This window comes from Solea solea, chromosome 21 (assembly GCF_958295425.1).
Source record: "Solea solea chromosome 21, fSolSol10.1, whole genome shotgun sequence".
Taxonomy (NCBI): domain Eukaryota; kingdom Metazoa; phylum Chordata; class Actinopteri; order Pleuronectiformes; family Soleidae; genus Solea; species Solea solea.
The window spans coordinates 11,514,719-11,538,845 of NC_081154.1; the positions used below are offsets into that span (position 1 = coordinate 11,514,719).

The following is a 24,127-nucleotide window of genomic DNA, read 5'->3' on the forward strand; positions in this document are numbered from 1 at the left end:
TTGTTGATTCTACGAGAGAAAACAGACTGGTTCAAGTTGATGTAAAGGCATTGACTCAAATAACCACTAGTTATAAATAAGGTATGCAGGAGACCATCTCTGAACGCACACAACACGTTAAACCTTGAAGCGGCAGGTAACCACAACAGGTGCCACTTAATTAATGTCCTCTGTACCTAATAAAGTGGCCAGTGTGCGTACTTGCTGAAAGCTGATTAAAAGAAAAAAAGGAGTTGATGCAAGTATTTCCCTTAAATATTAGAGCATTTTTTATTTATCGAAATAAATAAAAACAGTAAGTGTGATGTCATATTAAGTCAGCAGTAACTTCCCCTTTAGCAACAGTTCAGCCTGGGCTTACAAATGTTCTTGTTTGGGTTGTGTGGCAGTCAGTGGAAACTAAGGGGGAAACTAAGAGGGGAATAAAAAACAATTCCACTTAACTTTAATAAATTGCAGCCATTCACAACAGTAAAACTAAAGAAAGACGAGTCTTTAAGGCAGGACAAATGGTTCAATGTGATCCTGAATGACCATCACAGATTCCTCTCATTATGATCAGCATTGTTGCTGTATGGTAAGACCTCAAAATGCAATTTAGATGGGAAGAAGTGCCAGAGTCCTGACTAATACCAGGAAACTGGACCACATCACACCGGTCCTCAGATTACTACACTGGCTACCAATGATGACATCTGACTCTTGGCCTTCAAACCACTGAATAGTCTTGAACCAAAATACATAAGAAACTTATTAGTTCCCTATGAAGCATCCAGAGTCCTATGCTCATCAGGAAGAGGTTTACTGTTTCCCAAAAGCAGAACCAAACAGTGAAGCGGCATCCAGTTCTTCTGCTCCTCACCTGTGGAACAAACTTCCTGAGGTCCACTCACACTGCAAACATTATTATTTACTGCAGACATGGGTGTCACTTAATTTGCTGCATTAGTTAAATCAATAAAATATAGAATTAGTACAAACCCCCGCAGAGGAGTCGCAGATCATTTCTGGAGTCTTTATTCTAGTAATTTACGGTGCACTAGAACTAAGGCTTATATTAAATTTCACAACTTGTTTGGATTTTTTTAAATACCTTGTAGAATCTTTAGTAGTAGTAGTTAATTTTGCAGATTAGGGACATTTCCTGTGTTAATTTTGTTTTCGTTTTTTACATGACAAGAGGGATTAATACACGTCTACCTGCAGAAAAGTCTCACAGGGGTCAAACATCATGGAGGCCCAGCAGATGGTCTCTGCAGCTGGAAGGACTCACAATGCTCACTGAGAAAAACATCAATAACAAACACGAGGAAAAATGAGCCGAGACTGCTTAAAATGTATATCGTATCTTACAGAGTGACTGATAACCAAGTCCTGTTTGTTTGTAGGTCAACAAGTTGCACAGATGTTGGAATCCTCCATGAAGCCGACACACCACTATATGCAAACATCATCATATACAGTATATAAACATGTATGCAGCCACCACTGGGTCCTTGGCAGGTATTTTATTTCATATATAGACGCTTTCTGTAATCAAATGTGAGTGCAATCAAACAACAGCAATACAAACATTATCAATGCAGTCTGAGAACCAGGAACAGGGTTAAAACAGGGAGTTCACTCACTCTACACAGCGAGCAGCTAGTAACCTCATGGACAACATTTAAAAAAAAAAAAAACTTCCCTCTTGTCAGGACAGTTCGCCGTTGTGTGTGTACCTCCATATGAAATGGTAAGGAGGATGGTGGAGAAGTATCCACCCTCCTGCCGTTGAAACCCTGCTACTACAGGAAGTCCAACCAGTGATACAACAGCCTCCACCCCCGCTCCACCACCATGAGTCCAACTCGCCCTCAGCTCTTGAGTAAACCAAATAACCTCCCATTTATTTCCCCCCATTATGATTATCATCGTCATCATCCTAATAGTTATCAGCAAAAACAAAACAAAAAAAAAATTTCCACATAACTTCTCACATGGCAGGAGCCAATCAGAGCCCAGAGGTCCTTTCGGGTTTAATCAGACTCCACCAATCACTGTCCATCAGGGTTGACAGGAAAAAAAATCACGTAGCTGTACATGTAGAACCGACGTTCTCATGCAGTGACCTGCAATGGTGGCACATATGTGCACAAGAGGAAGTGGAAGTTGGTGGAGATGTTAATGTTTTTGGTGTGTGTGTTTGAGTTTGTGTGTGTGTGCATGTGTGGGTCTTGTAGGAGGGGAGAAGCAAAGGTGTTAGGCAATTATCAGACACAGGAGCACTAAAGAATGTCCAGGAGAAGAAGAATTACAAAGTCTTTATCCTCCATGTTGTCTTCTCGTGGCCCTCCTCGAAACACAAGCTCATCTCTCACACAACCACACACACAAACACACACACATACACTATAGGTCCTTGTGGTCAGGTGTTCATCGTCAACATTCAAGAAAAAGACAACATTCAAGAAAAGAAAAGAAAAGAAAAGAAAAAACAGCTCAATGGTAAAAATCACTTCTACCATCACAAATGCTTCAGTTCATAAAATCTCAACATGTCTGAAAAATGATTTTGTTTTTCCTCCAGGTTTAAAGCAGTACACGCACGTGTTGTCGTCGTCTGTCATCTTTTGTCCCGTTTCTGCGAACACACACACTCACACATACACACAGCCATCATACACACTCACACACTCCAAGACAAACCACATGTCCTCTTTTGAGTGGAGAAAGACATGGCGCAATGGAGAGACACTCCTCCTCTGGGCGGATGCACTGGTCACCGGGAGGAGATGGGGGTGAGTATTGCCATGACTACCAGGGGTCCTCCAGCTCACCGGCACTCTGGGACAACAAAAAGCAAACAAGATGGAGAGAGAAGTGTCAACTTTTTGTTGCTGCATCTGGCACGGCAAAAAGCACTCAAGATACTGACTCCTGATGCCTTAAATAATGGGATGTACCTGACTCCCCTCTTTTATGTATTCAAAATGAATGGATAATGGTGAAAGATCGTGAGCTTCCCCTGCTCAGCCTGCATGTTAAAGACGACCACATCTCAGACCTCTGATGACTCACCTTGCGGAGAATCACGAGGCCAACTCTGACTGAAAAACAGGGGAGAAATGGAGATAACGGCGTCCCTACAAGACTACACACCCTCCCCTCACTCAGTCTCATCACCGCCAGCTCAAGCAATGCAGCGGCAAGTGTTAACTTTCTTTTATTTGTGTATCTATTTTTTACACATAACCTAAGATTTGTTATTTTTCTAAAAAGGAGTCAACAGACCAAACGGACAGAACAGCCAACATGAAATACACAGTCGAGACAAAAGCTAAAAGCAGAGTGGAGGGCGAGGAATGCGCTTGAGCCACTGACAAATACAGAATCATGTACAAAACATTACCTAATGAAAAATCCCCCTACAAGTTTTGATGGGATCATCTTGTATCAATTTCTACTGTATTAACTTCGGCTGATGGGGACTTTTTTATGAAGCAGAAAGGACTTCTTCTGATACACACTTACATGGCACCGCACTCAAGGGAACACGAATGTGCAGCCATTTTGCGCCGAGAGATACTCACACCAGACACAAAGTTGCACCATTATACCTCCAATCATTTTTTATTTTTTCATTTGTCAATTTTAAGTGTGTGGGACCGATTAGGCCCACTTGACCCCATACAAATACAACTCATACACGCACGCACGCATAAACAGCGCTATAAGCATAACCTCTCCTCCCAATAGTTAAGTGCTTTTGATATTATAAAAGATAAGAGCAGTGCATGCACTACCAGAGTCACTGGGGACCGGACATTATACTCCCTCTCTACCTGATGTCAGAGGGCGGATAAACAATGTGCCTTCAGCAGTCTGTGTGAATCAAACATCCATAATGAGATTAGAGTTTTATATTGTGTCATTGCGCGCAGTGTCATAACCTGTGGGGAATGAAATATGCTTGATGTGGGCTTTTAACAAGCTGTGAAACTCATAACACTGCAGTTAATACCAGCATCTGGCAACATGAGCTGTAGGAAATTTATTCATTAAAATAAAACAAAAAAAACAGGTACATTAATGTGCCAGCATTACTTTGAATTGATTATAGATAGAAATTAATCACCTCACATACAACACATGAGTGAGAAAGCCACAAGAAATCTCATTGTACTTGGTATAATGACAATAAAGATAATTCTGACTCTGTTAAGTGCTATATCAGGTTTTTAAGGCCTGGACTGGATTTGGTCAACCATTGTACTATAGCAGAATGACATTAGGGAAGTGATACGGGTTGGTCAGGTGCAGTATGTTAAACAACTGAGTTGATGGATTCATATTTGGATATATGGATTAATGTTTGTGGTATAGTCCTGGAGTTAGTGCCATAATCAGGTCCAATATTTCCCCTGAAGTTAATAAAAGCTTGCCGTTAGCAACAGCTGTCTTACACATTAATAACATAAGTGTTACCATATAAGCCAAGTTCAAATACAAATTGTGTTGGCAGTGTGTTAGCGTGAGTGTGTCACCAGAGGAAAGGACATACTATTATCTTAAAATAAAGGAAGTTAAACATTTACAATTACTTTTTTTTTCCCCCCTCATACTTTTTAGGTTCAGCTCTGCATGGTTTAATGGAGGTTAGTTTACATCCGTCTGCGCTTTACTGTGTCAGAATGGTTAGAGCTCGGCTGTGTTTTGAGACTAACAATGATTTGATTTTTGCTCAAAAACTGAAGCAGTAATATTTCTTAGATGATATTTTAATACCTAATACTTGCTACCAAGCATGTAGATTTCAGAACATTAGCATATTAAGAGCAACTCTGCGTTTGACTGTCTCATCAGCCACAGTGGAAACAACCCTGGATGGGTTCTTTTAAAACCTCAGTGACAGAAATTGTGCTTTGGGGGAAGGAAAAAAGAAAACAAATACACACAGTAAATCCCACATTTGTGTTGTTTAAGCTGCTTCAGTGAGGCAAACTAAGTGGAACAAATGGACAAATCAGTGTGAGAACCAGGTGTTTTTCAAAACGGTTGTTTTGAAGCTCCAATCCATTTAATCGTTCCAGTGGAACCATCCAGGATCGTCTCCCATAACAAGAGTGTGGTTTGAGCTGCTCACGCAGTAATGCCAACAAAGCTGACACAGATGACAAACAGCTTTAACTACTGTATGTCACACCATGGTATTTTTTAAGAAAATTGCCTTTTGATTTAAGAAAGAATATCAACTTTCATCTGGTGACACCAACAACTTAATAGTATCTTGTTATTTTCATATTAAACATTTATTTTGTGACCACTTTGGTTGCGCCTGGTCGTCTAGAGTGTTAAACCTGAAAGAAACACATTTGAACCTCTTTATGCACCATTGGGGCAATGCACTAGATGAAGTAGAATAAGGGATTATGTGGTGTGAGAAGGATTTAAATCAACCACCGCTCAATCTACAGGTGTTCCACTGAGGTTGAATTTCCCAGGGATTTTAACAACCTAAAGCTGAGAATGCTGATAAACCTGTTATTGCTCAAACATCCACTGCCAAAATGAAAAATTGCTGTGGCGGTAACCAGTTCCTCCAACCCATGCAGACGCACATACACACGCAATCATACAGTACATACATATACATAAAAGAGTGTGTTGTGAGTCTGTAGATGAGACACAGCTGCAGTTCAGCGTGTGCCCTCTTGCCAGTTCTTCCACTGTAAACGGGTTTGGGAGTGAGGCTGGGGGGGGGGGGGGGGGGTTCAGGTGGGAAATCAGCCAGAAGCCAACAATGATCACTGTTGGGCAAGGAGTGCAGTGTTCATCTGATTGTTTTCCTCACAAGCCATTTATACTCTTAATAATAATTTGCCTTGTTTCTTTGCTAATGTAAACATAGGTCTGTGTGGTCAAGATGTAAACGAAGCAAGTTTGGGGAATTCAAGCCAAGGTGGTCAGAGGACAGCGGGGGGGGGGGGGGGGGGGGAATCAAGAGAGTCCTTAGGTATATGGGTGTGGCTCTGAGACAGAACTTGAATAGACAGAGGGCATCTGTGTTTTCAATGAAATGTTAAAATATTTGTGACAGGCAACGGCAGCTGCAGTTATAGACAATGAAGCCAGACATAGCCAATGTGTCAATTCAAGTTCTGTGATGAGGGAAAAGAAGAGAGGTCATAGGGCATCAGACTAGAGCTCTGGGGTCGGACAGATAGATGAGTGGGTGCGTATGCAGACAGGAAGCTCAGTCAAAGGAGGGATTGGATTCAGGGGTGGGTGCATCTTGGCGAGCCTCTGTCTCTACAGTGGCAGGTGAGGGCGGGGGTGAGGGGGGAGAGGGAGGGAAGGCGGGCTGCTCCTGGCCGTCATTGTTGTCATCATCTGAAGTCCTCCTTCTCTCCCCTGTTCCCTTGGCGGAGCTCTCCCCCCGCATGTGGTACGTGGCCAGGGAATCCTCCAGCACCGCGCGACACTGCCCCCGGTGGTGGAGGCGGAACTGCCGCAGAGCTTCCAGCAGATGAGCCGCTGTACTGCCACCTCCCTCCTCACTCTCCTCCTCTCCCCCCGCAGAGGCCTGAGGTGACACGCCAGGGGTCAGACTCTGCAGGCACGCTCCATGGTCAAAGACACACATCCAGTACATACATACAGGTAACAATCACATCTACAACACACTAGAATGACAATATCAAAGACATGCTTGCGTCTGTTGGACAGAACCATGCAAGCAGCACTACCTCTGGCCCTGTGGCCAACAACCCTTTGTGATATTTGCTGTGTGGTGTAACAGAGAGGAGGGGGTTGGTCAGCACCCACACAGCCCAGAGAAAAGAGCCTGCAAGTCAAGAGTCGACTGACATTAATGTGACAAATGCACTCACGTGCCCTTGTGTACACACACAACGCCACAATCACATCCAAACCGTTTCAAAACAGACAGTGTTCTTTTTTTTTCTTCAGAAAAACAACATTTAGAAGACGCAAAGCCTTGACAGATACTTCTTCGCGAGGCTGGTTATGAGTTTCTCCTTCAACATCTCTGTGTGAATTACCAAAATTATCCTCAGAGCAAACTCTAAAGATGACAATCGAGTTCATGTTTCTGTATATAGCTGTCCATTTTCACAGGCGTCTTTTGATAGCCACCTTGAGCACTTTGCCTTACACATTTCACATGAAACCAGAATTTGGAGTATTTCAGATTCAAGTTTTTAAAGTGACACTTTTTGATTTAAGGGGTTTCGAATACACTAAGCAAGAGCATAACCAAAACAGGACAACATTAACCAGTGAATTCAATTGTAGAGAAATACTATATGGCTTAGTCATGACTCAAACACTCATAAGTGAATGCAGAGTGATACTCTAGCACATTTCTTGTTCTAATTGGATCATAATCATGAAGTGACTGTAATGCATTCAACGTCTTCAGGATATTTTTCATTTGCTTTGTGGTGACATTAAATCATTCAATTTAGAAAAACATGACAGAAGGCATCCCACAGAGGTATTTTTTGCTCTTAGAGCCAGTGCTTGTATCACATATTTATGTCATCAAGGTTTCTCGAGTGGCGTTATGTCAGTCAATACATTTGACAGTAACGAGGACAGTCCATCACTTTGAATCAGCAAGCTTCACCTATTGACAGTTTATCACCACCAAGAACTTAATGCTTCACTAAAAAAAGTTGTATATTAACTGTAGGCAAAAGTTGAAATAGACGTGTTGGTTTACTCAATCGATTTACAAATGAAAAGTTATCCCATAGTTAAATTCTGATGTTTTTAATCCATCTCTTCTTTAAATGGTTTACTACAGAATTTTATCAAGGCCCCGCTATACATCCAGTTCCAATGATTAACACAAAATTGAAGCCATGACTGCAGAAACCTTTGGTGCTTTTCAACATGAATGCAGTGAACGGAGTTTCACAAAGCTTACCAAGGTTATTCTGTTAAGCATACCCTGCGCCCTCTTTCAAACTTAAACCTGATTCATTTGCTCTCACTCAAATGCACACACACACACACACACACACACACACAAAAGAGTGTCCTTGTCTGGGCTGGTGTGTGTTTATGAGGTCATGTTAAAGGTTGGAAGGGTGAAGAGGTGAGGGGTTTAGAGAAAGATCAACTCACGCCTTCCTCTTCTCTGTGAGGGTTCAGCTTGTTGTATACTGCCTCGATCACACTGCGTCTGCAAACGCACAAACAACACACAGTTCACCGCTTTGAGGAGAGAACAACTCCTAACACAATATAAACAGTCTCTGTTCACTCTTTGCAAATGTATATTGATTCAGGTTAAAATGGAAAGCAACCAAGTCGATATTTCAGCATCCGCTATAAAAGATCTTCTCTATTCATGAGTACATTAAAGTGATTAGATGAGTGTTAGTGTGTGCGTGTGTGTTGCCTGTGAAAGATTGCCAGATTGGATTCTTACCAAATTTTGAGTGCAAAAATAGTGTTTAGGAGTTCTGATAAACTGAGCTACGTGTGCTCACTGTCAAAAAGTGTAACTATATTTCAATACAAGTCTAAGTGGGCTTATAGAATTGCCTCATTCAATGATATTGTCACCACTGAAGGAATAAGATCACATATCGTCACACTGTTAAAATAATAATTTTGTCATTTTTTGTCAAAATGTTTTTTTTGCCTAAATCATCTCCTCATGACGCCGGCCACCTATGGTAAAATCGCCTACATCCTCAGTTGATCAGATCATGTGATTTTACCCCTTTAAGATAATGGCCTATGTCAAGTGTGTGACTTAAGCGGTGAAGTTTTTTGTGTTTCCTGAAAAACTTGAAAAAATGAGTTAGGCGATTATTTTAACAGGGTGACAGAAAACAGAAAATTCAAGAGCAATGAAACAAATGCAGATGCACTGGAATCATACTCCATTACCGTACTGCTATATCTGCATTTCCTCACCCTAAAATCACATCGTGTGAAAGTGGATTTTTCTGCATTTATTTATAACTACTGGACACAACCATATTATTTACTCAACTTTCCATTTCCCATCTTTTGTGTAATCTTAAACTCATGTTTAATTCAATACACTGCATATTTTTCTAGCTTTTCAGGTCAGTGATCAAACACCAAGCCCAAACGTTTATAAACCATAAGAAAGTTGTGTATAAAACCTACGCTATTAAATTCTAGTTTTGTTTAACAGCATGTCAGTACACCATGTTGAAAGTTCAATTCCTAGCAGAGTATTTACTTGCTGGCCAAGCCGCCACCAGGTGGAAGATTGGGGATGTTCTCTGTGGCAATGCTCCTCAGGACTGATACCAGGTCAGGGACTCCAGCCTCCCCACAGTTTCCTAGTAACTCTGCACACAAACAAAGAGGACAAGGAGTTTGTGAGAGGCTGTGGTAACTTAGACAAAGTTGTAGTGTATTATAAATCACCACCTTTTCACTGAGAAATCACAACAGTGGGGAAAAAAAGAAAATGTGATTCATATAACAACTGACTGTAGAGACCTGAACCAGACCCATTTCAAATATTTCAATAAAGAATGTTTATTTTGTCCTGATTATGGATTAAGGGAGTAGTGTCAAACTTGTGCTGACAGGTAAATCCACTCCAGGTTTTAAAACAGCTTATTACATGTGATAATAACTAAAATAGACGACTTGTTAGCTTTAAACTGTCATTATGACGAAAAAATTAAACCATCCTCTGCCTCTGAGACTGGGCTTTCAAACACAAATTTAACATGATTTACAGCACAAAGGTCGAGCATTATCATGTTACAGCTGTTCACCATTGTCTTATTACTGCTGTTGCTGTCCTTATGAAATACTAGGTGTTTGTGTTGAGTTTTGAGTCTGTGTGACTCTAATTTACTGTAACTTTGGCTGCATCATCAGTTTATCATGTTATAGATGTGTGAGGATGTGTGTGTGCGTGTGTTAGGTGTGCTGACCCTCAACGCGAGTCTCCAGGTATTTATCCAAATCCTCTTCCTTCTTCACAGCCTCCTCTGAGATCTTGGGAGCTCCTGGTAAACACACCAGCACCACACTCATGTTGTCCCTGCTCCCCTATAGGATGAGACAAGAGACCAAACAAACACAGCTATATCTATGTCGAACACAAAAATACACTGTGTGTACAGAATATCTAATGTTTTCTAATCTTTGAACAACTTTGGCACGTGTATATTCTGAAAGATCAACATAACGCCGAATCAGCTGACCCAATTTAGTAAGTATTGAGTCGCAAACATGCTGATGAAAAATAGGTAATGTTAACATGCTGTTCGTTATATTTCCTCAAAATCCCAATAATTAGCAAGGATAATTCAAGCATACACACAATCAATCTGGTGAATATCATATAATATAAATAACAAAAACACTTGTTTTTTTTAAAGTGTCACTGGGATTATAAATAAAAGACGGATTATGTCCCAATTGCTTTCATTTGGTTTACTTGGGTGCAGAAAACACACCTGGCTGTAGTAAACTGTTTTACAATTTATCAGACAACAAATTAGCTGGCTGACATTTGTAACGGTCACCTAGGGCCAATATGGAGCTCTGGGCTTAAACCAATAGACAGTCACCTTTTTTTTTTTTTTTTTTTTTTTTCTTTCATGTAAAATGTCACTGTGAGCAGAGTCCCTTTCTTTAAGTGTAAAATGTCACATACATCACAAAAGGCAGAGGCAGCACAGGAGATTTATGACAGTTTGCTGATGTTCCTTTGAGAAAACCCATCCGCAAAGTTAAAAATAATCCCCCCGCCTTCGCACATGTTGGTTGAAGACACAAAAATATGTGCTACATGGAAGGTAAAAGTTTAAGCAGTTTAATGACTGGTGGATGAGTTTGGCTCAGGCAAAGTATGAGTCCTGCCTTATCTTGGATCAATAGCTTGAAGAGCCAATGAATGTGATGATATGAAGGCAGTGTTGTATTATTCAACATCTGATCGATCTAATCTCTTACTGTGAGGCCAGTTGCGTTAAGTTAAAATCATGATTATCCTTATCCTTTTTTTATTCTTATTTATTTATTTATTAAGAAATATACCGCAGTATCGTTAAATAAATGATTGTCCATTTAAAAACAAAGGGGTGCTATCTGATAGTGATGTAACAATTAATCCATTATTAATCATTAACTACATTAATCACAAACCATTTTGATAATTGATTAATCATTTGTGACTTTCTTTCATTGTAACAAGTTTCTCTGATTTCTTTGCTCATCTACAAAAGAAATCATAAATACTGAATATCTTTAGCTTGTGAACAAAACAGGACATTTGAAGATGTGATGTCAGGAAAAATAATCAACAGATTAATCACTAATGAAAATAACTGCGAGTTGCAGCTGGAGTATCTGATAAACCTGCAGAACGAAATAATCAGGAAATTAAACAATTTTATGTCAACTCTTTCTACTCCTAGCTACAACACAGATCCGTCTAATATTTAGTTTTAGAAGTTGAAAATAAAAATCTATTTAATAGTGGACTTATGTGCCACAGCTGTTAAATCCAGCTAAAAAGCTGTGGAAATCTATGTGGGATAAACAAAGCTTACCTTATGCAGACAGGTGTCCACCACTGAGTTGCACACCTTCTCCAAGTCATCACACACCAGAAGTCGTGAGCGGACAAACTCACACAGCTCCTCGTTGGACATGACGTCCCAGATCCCATCACATGCCAGCACTATGAACTCGTCTCCTTCAACAGTTCGTTCCAACACACACACCTCAGGCTCTGGGCTGACCAGCTGCTCCGTGGGGCCCTTACCATCCACACATTTGTAGTCGTAGTCCCCCAGGGCCCGAGACACAGCCAGGGAGCCATTTACCCTCTGGATCATGACTGAGCCACCAGCATTCTGGATCCGCTCCTTTTCAAGGGGGTTGCAGGGCTTGTGGTCCTGGGTGGAGAAACCCACCTTGCTGTCTCGACTCAGCACGGCTCGAGAGTCGCCGCAGTTAATGAAGTAGAGGTGAGTCGGGCTGAACAACACGCACACGGCCGTTGATCCACTGCGGTCCAGGCCCTGCCGCAGGTCGGTGAAGCTGCGCATGTACTCATCAATGTTCAGGAAGCCAGAGCGGATGCCGTCCTTCACGCCCTCCACAGTGCCCTGTCCTGAACCGAAGTCGCCACTTCCTGACAAGATGTGCTCCAGCAGGTGGCCGGAGCAGTAGTTGGCCACCCGGGAGCCCGCATGGCCATCATAAACAGCAAAGAAGGACCAGTCGGTGAGCCCATGGGGGAGACCCACAACAGCTGTGTGGGCATCCTCCATCTCCACCCGCCAGCCCTGCATGGAGCTCAGGCCGTATCGCAGCCCATTGCCCTCACCGTGGGCACTATGTTTTTCCGTCTTCGGCTTATCCAGGAATGCACCCATTGCTGCCTATAGCTGGAGAGGAAGTAAAAGAGAAGCAGGAAACTAAAATGTGAACCATTATACCATCACCAGCACAGACAAAGAAGCTAATGTAGCTCCTCATCATAATCAATACACCCACAGTCGGTGGATTTCTTTCCTTCTTTGTCTTGAAAAGACAAATATATATACAAGTTTAAACATAAAAAAATGTACAGACAATAAATAATTATATAAATAATAACAAATGTGTTTAGTTATCTTGAAATTAGAAATTAGAACTCAGGAAGGAACCATTACCTGAGAGCACAGTTATTTCACAGTTATTTCAGTTCAAACAATAGACCAAAAAACTGCATATATTTCTATAATCAACACATATCTTTGGGTTGTTAAATTTCCCTGTAAATAACCTGTTATTGTGTGTCAATGGTTCAGGGGGGTGCTTCTTGCTATTATTACACGGTGCTTTTAATTACTTAATGGATGGTGAGAGCCACAGATCCTGACAATAAGACAAAGATAGCAGTGGGGGAACCACAGAGCTGAGGATTACACCACAGCTGTTAAGCTTCTTTGAGCACAAACAGATTCTTTCACACAAGGTTACTAATACCATTATTAGACTTGGAAATAGAGTCACTTTAGTAAAATCAGTCCAACTTAACACCATACACTCTGTGATTGTGAACTGAACACAATAAAAGGCCAATTCGCTCAATATAACAAATTAATAATATTGGTTTGTGGACAAAACAAGACAGTATATTTAACTTTTGCTGACATTTTATGGACCAAAGAACTAAGTGCTTAATTGGACAATATAGATTAATCGATTATGAAATTGATCTTTGGTTGCATCCCTATGAGCTAAAAAGGTCAATGGAGATGATCACCTCCTGATACATAGTTTTACACTTGAATAAAACTGATTTCAAACATTTATGTTGAGAGGTGCGTCACTATTGGACAATGGTAAAAAGAAGAAAAAAAAGACATACATGAGCAAAAGACGTATTATGAGGAAATATTTGCAAACCAAGTCACGTGTATCAATGGTGATCATCTGCCCTCCAGCCTGTCTACAGCTACAATTCAGTTCTGACCTAAAATTACAGTATACATTGCTTGACTTGAGCTCTAGCACTGATGAGATTTCAAAATCAATTAAAAAATATATATAGAAAAATTGAAAGCACCCTCGGCATGTCCTTTTTTTGCTCCAACACATTGATTTCTCGCCCTACGTTACTTCCCACATAGGTGAACACGCGGCATGACAGGCGTGTGCCCAAAAAAGGCTGGTACATGCAAGGTGTGACTACAGCTGGTTTCACAGGAAAGTGTGTGTGTGTGCATCCATGTATATGTGTGTGTGTGTGAGTGTGTGTGTGAGAGAGAGAGAGTGTAGTGTCATAGACTATGTCAAGAAAAAGGCGCTCTATAAATATGCCAGGCCAGTTTAGATTTCACGTCCAGGGTGGGGCAGTGGGCCATTGGCATGTCTATTGCTTTTCTGCTATATGATTAATAATTACTTGATCATATAAGTCCCTCCATGAAGCTCTCACCTTCCACACGAGTACTGAGATTCAAAAGTAGCCTACATGTTTATGTATTGTAAGAAAGAGGATTCCCATATGTATGTTAAAGAAAGAAATCTGTTATGTTCACCAGCAGTGATTCTCTCTAAAAATAAAACAAACACACTGCCATTGCCTAGCAACCACCCACCCTGCAGTGCAAACATCCAGGCTAAGCTTCATTCAACTACATCCCCTCTCTGTCTCTCACACACACTCACACTCACACTCACTCAACCGCCTGGTAAAGGAAAGAAGAGTTGCATCATCCATCCATTTAAGCAGTTGCAGCAGATACTACAACTGACTACTTTCAAACACACACTCACACATGTGAGCACACAAGAGAACAAGCAAAGCCCAAATAAATATCACCACAGAGACATCACACTGAAACCAGGAACTTTCAAGTACTTAACCCCCTCACAATATCTTCCCTGTACCACTGGAAGAGGGAAGAGGAAGGTCGGGGATTACATAATGCTGAAGAAAGGAACTAAAGTGGATAATGATGCCAACAGATAAAGACATCTTTAGTTTGAGTTAACTATTTCTAATAGGTTAGTCATTAGCTATTGGTCAATGCAAGTATGACTAAGAAGAAGGCAAATGAAAAGTAAGAAAGAAAATTGTCCAAATCATACTAAGTTAATGTTTCTGACTGAATAATAATGTGATCATAGTGATCAAATTGTTGTTCAGATTGATAATCATGTTGGCAAAAATGTAATTCATGTTACTGGACTTGGCACAGTGGAACAATCCAAGTAGGACACTAAATCTCTTGATGATTCATGTGGACTGTAAGACCTGCATCTCAGGCTAGATAGTGTTGAGTAAACCAAGTTATAACGTGAATAATTCTCATCAACCTGTTGGTTCTAAATCTAAACCACAAAATAGATATCAAGACTACAAAAGTAAAAAGAAAATGTCCTAAATATAAGAAAAATACAAGGTAAAAACAATCATCAAAGGTCCGTCTCTGAGTATTCACTCTGATTTGTTCATTGTTCAAGTTCATGTGATGGATTTAGTGGGTGATGGCAAAGGGAAACACCTGATACACATGACACGATCATGTGACATTTCCCCATATTTGTGAAAAGCACCACGTGGGATAGTGAATGAGGAGGGCTGCAGAGTATACTATACTACGGGTCACATTTCACAGCCACATTTGGAGAAGTCTCTGGAATGGAACAGCCCTGTAGAACCATTATGATCTATTAATTCTTGAAATAAGGACTTTAAAGCAGCTGAGCCTGAACTGGAACACAGCCTATATTATGTAATTGGTCCCATGAGTAAGGGTGATCACTTCCAAAGCCACACCTTCCTGGTCTATCTCTTGTTACACATTTAAAATATCTAATCCAACACTTAAAGGCTACTGCTGAACCCAAATTATACTTTATAATACCGCAACTCTAACCTTGCCGACATTTTTACATTTTCTTTATTACACACAGAGCAAAGGTGCCAGATCCAACATGCTGCACTTAAGTCAACATTATTAACCCTCCATTAATTAATTTCCCCTTTGAGCTCTGATAAGTAGCAGAGCGTATTTGCCCTGATACCACTTTTTCTCATGAAATCTTTTTTCCTTTGACTACATTTTAAGTCAAAACATTCTTCACGGATTTAAGATGCCATCAAAAGCATACATAACAGAAAACAACATACAAGGAGGGGTGCATAGACAAATAGAGTTACAAATTTGCTTCTGAAGTTTTTACCAAATTATTATTCATTTAGTCTACAAAGGGTGCACATCTTCAAATCTTTTGTTTTGTTGGACCAAACATCCAAAACCCAATGATATTCAACTGAAAACAAAAATAACATCCAAGAAACAGTGACAATGAAATCTTCTATTCCGTTTTGTCTGAATCTGTGATGCACTGCATTCAAGAACCAACAGTTCAACTGCAGTGGTGATGGCAGTTTCCTAAAACATCTTCAAAATCCAAGATCCCCTTCCTTATTGACAGACTACTGCCAAGAGTATATAAAGTGACGTAGCAAATTACACATGTATTATTAATAAGACACTGCAACATGAAGTTACTGATGGCTACTCTGAATGTTGTCAAAAATTATGAGTGGATATTTTGGTTTGAATCACATTTAAAATATACAATAATGTTAAAAAAATAAAAGGATTTTCACAAGCAAAACAAAAAGACAACTTTATACTACATATGACAGCTGCAACTAAATATTGTAGACCCACCATAATTTGCATCTAGGATAGTTAGATGACTCTGGTCGTCTTGTAAACAAACCAGAGATCACTCTGCGGCAGGGAACGACTGAAAAACCTCTGTGCACTAATCTGATCTCTTGGATTGTGTTTGTTGAGAAGATACTATCTCTGGATCTCTGGCTAAGATGACAAACCATGGAAGTCAACTGAACAGTGTGGAAAATCTCCTCCTTCGATTAGCACGTCACTGGTGGATAGCTACCACAAACTGACAGTTGTCAGCAGATATTAATCTGATGTCTTGGCAACACAAACAGTGCAGATGAATTGGTGAATAGTCTGTCATATTCAGTCATTTCTGTGCTCAAAGCTGCAACTAAGGTTGGTACTGATAGTACATGTGCTGCTGTAAGATATAATATTCACTTCATTTTAAAAGACACATAATGATAACAAGATGCAGAGAGAGGCACCTTGTGATGCCTTCAGATCAGTCACTCCAACACCACAACCTTTTTTCAGATTAGTCAAGATCTAAAAAAAGCTTGATGACTGTCTCAATCTCACACTGTCTCTGTGTTTCATCTGCTCCTCAGTCTTTACACAGCAACCGCCAACTCAGATAAGATTATCAGCAGACTAACTCCTCCCATATCTGACTTGCAGAGCACAATCCACACCAACTGATGTCATATACTGGTCAACAGTGCACCTTATTGCAATCTGATACAGGTGAGATGGGCAGCTGTCAGACTAAAATTCAACACTGCACAATACAAAGCAGATATGTAAATTACCCACAAGATGTCTCTGCAATAGCGTCTGTGTCAGTGACACTTCAAAAATGCCTTATCAAGGGATCATATAAAATACTTGGTAATAAAAAAAAAAGGGTGGAGCTTCCTTTGTCATGCCACACGTCTTCATATGTGAATAGCTCTGCTTTGATGTAAACTTCTAGCGAACATTGTCTTTGCCAGGGACTGAGACATGTAGCAGAAGTAGTCTTTGCATTGCTGGTGCGGGGTCTGCTCAATAATAAGGAAAGTCAGAGCAACATTGAGACAGCCTCAGAGACACTCTTGTTTTAACAGTCACGCTTAACTCTCAGTTTGAATCTAAGAGGAGCGCAAATGGTTGAAGTTGTCAGAATTTAGCTATTGGTTGTGCCCAAAAACATTGTACACTAACAAGGAACAAGCTTATCCGATACTCAGTTTGGGTATCACCAGATGCTGGTTAATATAAAAGTTGAATCAGATACAATGCTTAAAGGTGTATTGCACAACTGTTCAATATGAACAAATGTCTGCTAAAAATTTTCAAATTAGTTCAAACAATGCTGATTAAGCCTCTCTCTGTGATTCTCCATATGACACACACTCTGTCAGTACAGTAGTGTTTCATTTTCATGTCTGTGGAGACATTCCCACACTGCAAACAGAGTGACACATTTTACATCACAAAGCAAAGTGAGACAGCTGCAAACAGTTGGACTATGACTGAAAATGTCCACAGAAGAAGTTCCATACTGGAGCCCTAAATATCTAAATATTAAGTGTTTCACTAAGCACAGGCAAGTGCACCACCATCATGCGCCCCTGTCATGACTGGGGGCTGCATGTGTCTGCCATGCTATTGGAGCATTATGTTTTGAAATGGCTGAACACGAGTGGGTAAATACATCAGCACAAATGTGTTATTAATAGCCAAGTTGCTTAGAAAGGATAAAAGACTGTATAGGATCAGTATTGGAAACCAAAACATAGTATCATGGCATCTCTAATAGCAACAATAGTTCAAAGAAACCACTTATTTAAAAAAACAAAACAAAAAAAAAAAATTTAAAATAATTTCCAAGGTATGGTTGATCATATTCACTCATACAGACCAATAGTGCTGCATATCTAAAGTAAAGTAAGGAGTTACCAACCAAGCCCATGTTTATGATCAGGGCAAACCCTGTACATTGTACAGTACACATCTGCCTGGGAACGCCTGGAACAGATTCAGTAAATATAAAAACAAATAATAATCACAAGTACAAAACACCTGACACTGCTCCTCCATCAATCAACAGAGGCATGAATCACAAACTTAGAACTGTACAACAGCTACAATGGCCTACATGAGGAAAGATAAAGCAATTGTTACAATGTTACAATAATTTGATTTCACATTCTTTACTGCCCTGCAACACCATCCAAAACACAATTGGAGCACTATATATTGATACATCTGAACATTAAGGTCGTAACAACTGTTTTCATAATTGATAGTCCTTGTGAAAACTAATGATCAGTGTTTTATGACTAAATGCCTTGTTTTGTCCCCAGACATTTTCTCTTATGAAGTAAATAAACTAGACAATATTTAAATTTAAAAAGCTGAAATAGACAACCAGTTTGACTATTAGACAACACTCAAACAGATTAATTGTTGCATTCCTGAAGTACGTTTACTCATGTGTCTATTTTAATTTTTAATGCACTTTAGGCGAATATAAATATAAAATGTGAAGGGTAATGTGTTGGGAGGAGCATTGTTGCTGCTGTCGCGGCGAAACGGTCGTATCTGTCAAAACTACATTTCAAGCCGATATTATATGAGAAAATTGAGCCTTACGGTTATATTTATCATGTAGGGTTGCTGCATACACAACAGGACACAGTTCAGTGGCTAAGCAAGTGGCACAACATGCAGATTATTGTACCTGTACTCGTGAATAACTGTAGATTTTAATGTGGGCACATAACTATATGTTGGATTTAATGGCACATACGGCGGCGTATAGCCGTGCGCATGTTTATATATAACGTTATATCGTTAGAAGTATAATTAGACTGCCGAGCTAACCGCTGACACTCATATGACAAAGTCCGCTAAGCTCTCATTAGCTGGTTATAGCTACAGTGTAGCATATACCATGCTAGATTAGCTCGCCTGGGACCAGACTAAGCGCTGGAGACTAACGCGTCGCCTGGCTGTTAACACTGGTGTTACTTTAAATGTGTTTCATTCACAATTGACCCGCTAACGCTGGCGGTAGCAGAGTTACTTTGAAACTTCAGGTGAAGGGTCGTATTTAATTCTGGCACGGTTGTGTCCATGTTAACGTTATTACACACCACCGTTCATGCTGCATTCATCGACTGGCTATTTAGGGGAAACGCGTTTCTGAGAACAAAATACCAAACCACTGACCACACGCTGAACTCCTCTTAACACTGTTCCCTCTACGGAAAGGCCTGCTTCGCTAGTTAGCTAACATCCTAACGTTAACTTCACAGTTAGCTGTCGTTGAAGCCAGACAGGTTGTCAAGCTCGAGCTAATGACGTTAGCGTACATGCTACCATGCTACTTACGTTTTCCTGCTGCTGTGCGAATGTAGATCCAATCTTGATGATCTGCTGGCTTCTGCTTTGGTGTGAAGATATGTCGGTAACCTAGCTATATACGGAGCTAACGTTAGCCGGATAGCTATGTTATGTTTCCTTATTTGACAAAAATAATCGAGATTGGCCTCAGATGAGCGGCGATAATTCCTTTCTCGGTGGTTCCCTGCTTGGACAGCGTTGATTTTTACGCATGTTTGAAGCCAGTTATGTCTCTCACATTAAATGAAGACAATTACGTTCGTTCCTAAACAAATATGGACACAGAGAATTGGTTAAATTACACAACACTGGCAAATCTCGTACTTTCTTCCATTGAAAGGCCAGAGCTATCCTTCGACTTTGGGTGCTGAACAAGAGGAGGTGTTATTTTTGGCATATGCTCTGTGATTGGTTACAACGTCCAAGCAAAACGTCGGTTGATTGGCTACTTCTGATGTCACTTAGCTCTGCCCCTGTCTAAAACTGCATTTCCATTGGTCTATGACCACACTCCTATGATGCGCTGCCTCTGTAGAGAACACTTGTTTCTGTTATAAGCGTACACCGAATCTGTATTGGGTAGGCGGAGTCTGTCTTCAAATATAATTATTTCACATCGTGATGGGAGATTTTAAAACATGACTTCGAAAGGTCAACATATTAATAAGGCCAATATTGGCACAACTTAAATGTATTTACTGCACAATCTCTCCTTTATATCCTTCGATGTCATCACCTATTGTTAGCTCGTATGTTGCCACAGACGACCTGAGTGCCCCGCAGTCAAGAACAAGCGCAGCCTAATTCAACTCTCCACCAGAAGCGGAATCATACGTTTATTTGTGCATACAAGGAATTTGACTGCGATTTCTAGAGGCTCTTGTATATATACAGAACACATTGTTTATTATGTATTTTGTATATACTCTGCAAAAGTCTTCGGCCACTATTAGAGTTGTTGTTTTAGCCATGTAGTATAATTATTTCTCAATCACTTTATTGGAACTCATCCAGAAAATATAGGAAACTAGTATCCAGTTTAAAAACAACTAATGTCACCAAAAGAAACAGCTATTACAGGTTAAAATGTCAAGTATTTAGTGTGACCTACTCTTACACTTGAACGACTCTGGCTCTCTTTTACCTGCAGTGGCATTCCAACTGATGTTACTGGTAAAACCTGTGTTTGTCCTAATATTTCATGTCAACAAAAATCTGCTGCATGTGAAATATTACACCAGGTTTATTGAGGACATGCTGTATGCACATGTTGTTTGGGTATATATATACATATATGTATATATATATATATATATATATATATGTATATTTGAAAAACAACAAAACTGGTGGTTCCCTGAGACTTGCACATTATTGTGTGTGTAATAACAACAATAATAATAACAATAATGTGCTATTGCCTATTAAAGCCACTGATTAACTAAATGTAGCCATGTTCAGGAATCTAGTTCCATACAAATTAAATCAATTTCAGTTAGGTTCATTAGGTTAAAGCCCTTCGAGGCAAATTGTGTTTTTATAATGTTGGGCTATATAAATAAAACTGACTCGACTTAATTGTGGAAGTACACCAATGTTTGGTGATAACTGCTGTGTTGTCTAGGTGTAGTTCACATGTGTTAGTCATCAGTCAAACCTAAAACCTTACTGTTACCATAACCTAATAATTTACAGCAGGAAAAAAAGTAAATATTAGTGTATAATATATTTTACTGGGAATGGGAGGGTTTGCATCAGAAATATGGATCATCCGTTGTAGCGGTTAAGAGGTGGAGCAGCAGAAAGAAAGAAAATCAGGTGTTCAGCATACAGGTAAGCACAAAAGTGGGACAGTCTCTCATTTGAACATTGACCGCTGTTTTACAGAAGATACGTGGTCTTTTTGTCTGTATGCATCAGAAGAAAGTACAGCGTTATCTTGTCACCGATTATACCAATATAAATGTGATAAGGCCGGGTAATAATTACTCCCACTCTTCTCTGCTCAGAGATTCAGACATTAATGGTCTACAGTAAAAAAAAAAACAATAAGGAAGTTTTTCATTTAACTCCATACTTGTTCAAAGATCTTCAGTAGCTCAGGTGATTTCCCCCCATGTGAAAAATGAGTAACGTATTTTATGTGACCTCTTGTCAGTCTCTTTCCTCTTACTGCAAATCAACATAAAAACAATGAACTAAGCTGTTGTCTTATGGTAGCATTTACACAGACGCAAAGGGAAAGGGTTCTGCTATGATACAGTTATGTACAAAAAAGATCTGGTTACGTAGTTCCAGTGCAAGCAGAGTTTGACCCATGTTTGACCCATGTCAATTTTTTACATCAATGTGTTGTACAAATAAGGACAACACAAAAGCTCAGGGCCTGGTCGCTCTCTCACCTGCACACAACTGCACAGTCACTGCAGGAAATGAGAGTTAATGTTGATCATGTCCGTTTTTGGAAAGTAACTATGACTGTTTAGATGTAGCTGAAGCAAAAACCAAAAAGTGCTATACTGGGATTTATTTTAATAATATATTCAAACATCAGTTAATATGTGAGAAGCCACGACAAACATTTGCATAAACAGATTATAAATGTCTGTCTAGCAAAGACAAGCTCAGAAATAAAATGTAGGCTGTTCTCGTGAACAGAATAATGACGGCAGGAGATTAAAGCAACATACTAGATTGTAAAAGCATGTGTAAAGATGTTTAGTAAGATAGTGTATCAGTGAGTCAGTGTGTGTGGTGGTAGGTTGGGGGAAAGCAGGGCTTATCCGTTGTCATTTTGTGTTTCTCCTTTGGGATTAGATGAGTTATTTATGAAAAACTCATCAGATATCAGAACAGCTCCCCAAGGAACTGCACAGGTCAGATTATGACCTTAAATACAGTGTATGTGTGTGTGTGTGTGTGTGTGTGTATGTGTGAGCAGAAGAGAGCCAAAAGAGTAGTATTTAATTTTCCAAGATGAGGGATTATCACTGGCTGAATTTGATCATTCAGCTCTGATCTCAGGATGTTCAATCACAGCTTATCCCAAATATTAAACTCTCTGTCTTTTGTCCCCTCTTCCCTTAATCCCTCACACACACACACACACACATACGCTTGCATCACTCCAACTGTCAAGCCTCTCTTTGAGGAAAGTGGCCTTAGACTGTGCTGTCAGGCTGGTGTGTGTTTGTTCAGCCACCTGCACCTCAGAGGATGGGTGAGGAGGGTGGAGGTTGTGGACACGGCTCAGGGACATGGGTGGGAGGGGCGTCAGCATCTTATGGAGGCAGCTGAGGAGAGTAAATTAAAAAAAATAAAACTGTTGCATCTAATCTGGAGCACCAAGAACAAGTGGCACACGCTCCAAAATTGGATCCCTTGTATTTACATGGATCTGCATGGGCTTAAATACCCGCCCTCCCCCTCCACACACACACTTAAAACAGCATTCTATTTCAAATAAGTACACACTTACTGTATTACTGTAATACTGCCAAAAACTGTGATTGTGACGAAGGGATGGAGGGGGAAGGGGGTGACAGAGGGTCACTCTCGTTTTCAGTCTGGAGATCTGCACCCAAGACATCTGGGTCACATAATTACTGCAATCTTCTGCTTGTTCATTCCCAGCTTTAGGGGGTTTAGGGTGACACACACACACACAGCATTAACTTATTGACCTCCATTTATTTGAACAGCATTTAACCTTACACATAGAAAGAAAGAAAGAAAGAAAGAAAGAAAGAAAGAAAGAAAGAAAGACACTGGAGTGTGTGATATTGACCCATGTTATTATACACATTTTGCCTGAATAACTTAATTTAAAATGTAAAAAAATGAATGTATATGTGGCCTGAGTACAATTTATATCAAACAATACGATGCATTACAAAAAGGCAAACGGGACAAAACAAATTGAAAAATCAGAGAACACATTTTCTGAAGTTAAATCCATCGGCTAGGTGCAGTAACACCGACCTCTAGCGGCGAAAGACTGGTTTTACAACTGCTTGGTCGTAACGCCTGGTGACTGACAGGAACCGGAACAGGAACATCCAGCGATATTTATTTCCAAAGTAAAATTCTTAATAAGAATATATACCGTGTGTTGTGCTGTATTTGTGTGTGTTGTATTTTTAGACATTTGTACAACAATGTGAATAATCTCGTTGTCAAAGAAAGAAATTTCAAATTAAAGGTCTCACGTTTTAATCGAAAAACATCAACTTTGAGACGTTCTGACCAGGACTGACTAGGTTGTGTTCAGGGCATCTAAGACTTCTAGCAAGCTGCATCCCTGCTGGCTTTGAAGCAAAAAAAAAACCTAGACAGTCGTGTCTTGAATTTATGGACATTTTTGCATTAAAAAGTGTGTAAATCTATTAGGAACAACATAAACAAATATGGATAAAGGGGATAAAAGAGCCATTAACAGAATTAATCATTCCTTAAAGTTCTCTAAATCTAAATGGAGCCATTCATTTTATGATTTACAGCTGTGCTTCTAAATGGCTACTTTACTAGGGGGAGGATATATGCCGGAAAACTGCAGAAGTCAACAAAGATTGTTTACA

At 39.9% G+C, this 24,127-nt stretch overlaps 1 protein-coding gene across 2 annotated transcripts; it reads right to left on the reverse strand.

Moving 5' to 3' along the window:
* Window positions 1-1,493: 1,493 nt before the first annotated feature.
* ppm1bb (protein phosphatase, Mg2+/Mn2+ dependent, 1Bb) lies at window positions 1,494-19,939 on the reverse strand. 2 transcript variants are annotated; one of them, XM_058620727.1, is made up of 6 exons: window positions 19,539-19,934; window positions 11,568-12,410; window positions 9,942-10,059; window positions 9,230-9,341; window positions 8,134-8,191; window positions 1,494-2,826 (listed from the first exon to the last, which is right to left on the reverse strand). In XM_058620727.1, the coding sequence occupies exons 2-6, from the start codon at window positions 12,396-12,398 to the stop codon at window positions 2,797-2,799; spliced, it is 1,149 nt and encodes a 382-aa protein (XP_058476710.1). In that variant the 5' UTR covers window positions 12,399-12,410; window positions 19,539-19,934; the 3' UTR covers window positions 1,494-2,796. The 2 variants fall into 2 exon arrangements, with proteins under 2 accessions (XP_058476710.1, XP_058476709.1); XM_058620726.1 differs by lacking the exon at window positions 1,494-2,826 and adding an exon at window positions 4,019-6,565 and having other exon boundaries at window positions 19,539-19,939.
* Between the last annotated feature and the right edge of the window lie 4,188 nt (window positions 19,940-24,127).

What these genes read in the sequence shown, in the direction of transcription:
- ppm1bb (XM_058620726.1), bottom strand. Translation starts at nt 12,398, where the DNA reads ATGGGTGCATTCCTGGATAAGCCGAAGACGGAAAAACATAGTGCCCAC. An exon ending in CCTGGAGACTCGCGTTGAGG is followed by an intron (nt 9,342 to 9,941) that starts GTCAGCACACCT and finishes GTTTGTGTGCAG; the next exon opens with AGTTACTAGGAAACTGTGGG. An exon ending in CTCACAGAGAAGAGGAAGGC is followed by an intron (nt 6,566 to 8,133) that starts GTGAGTTGATCT and finishes GTGTCACCTCAG; the next exon opens with GCCTCTGCGGGGGGAGAGGA.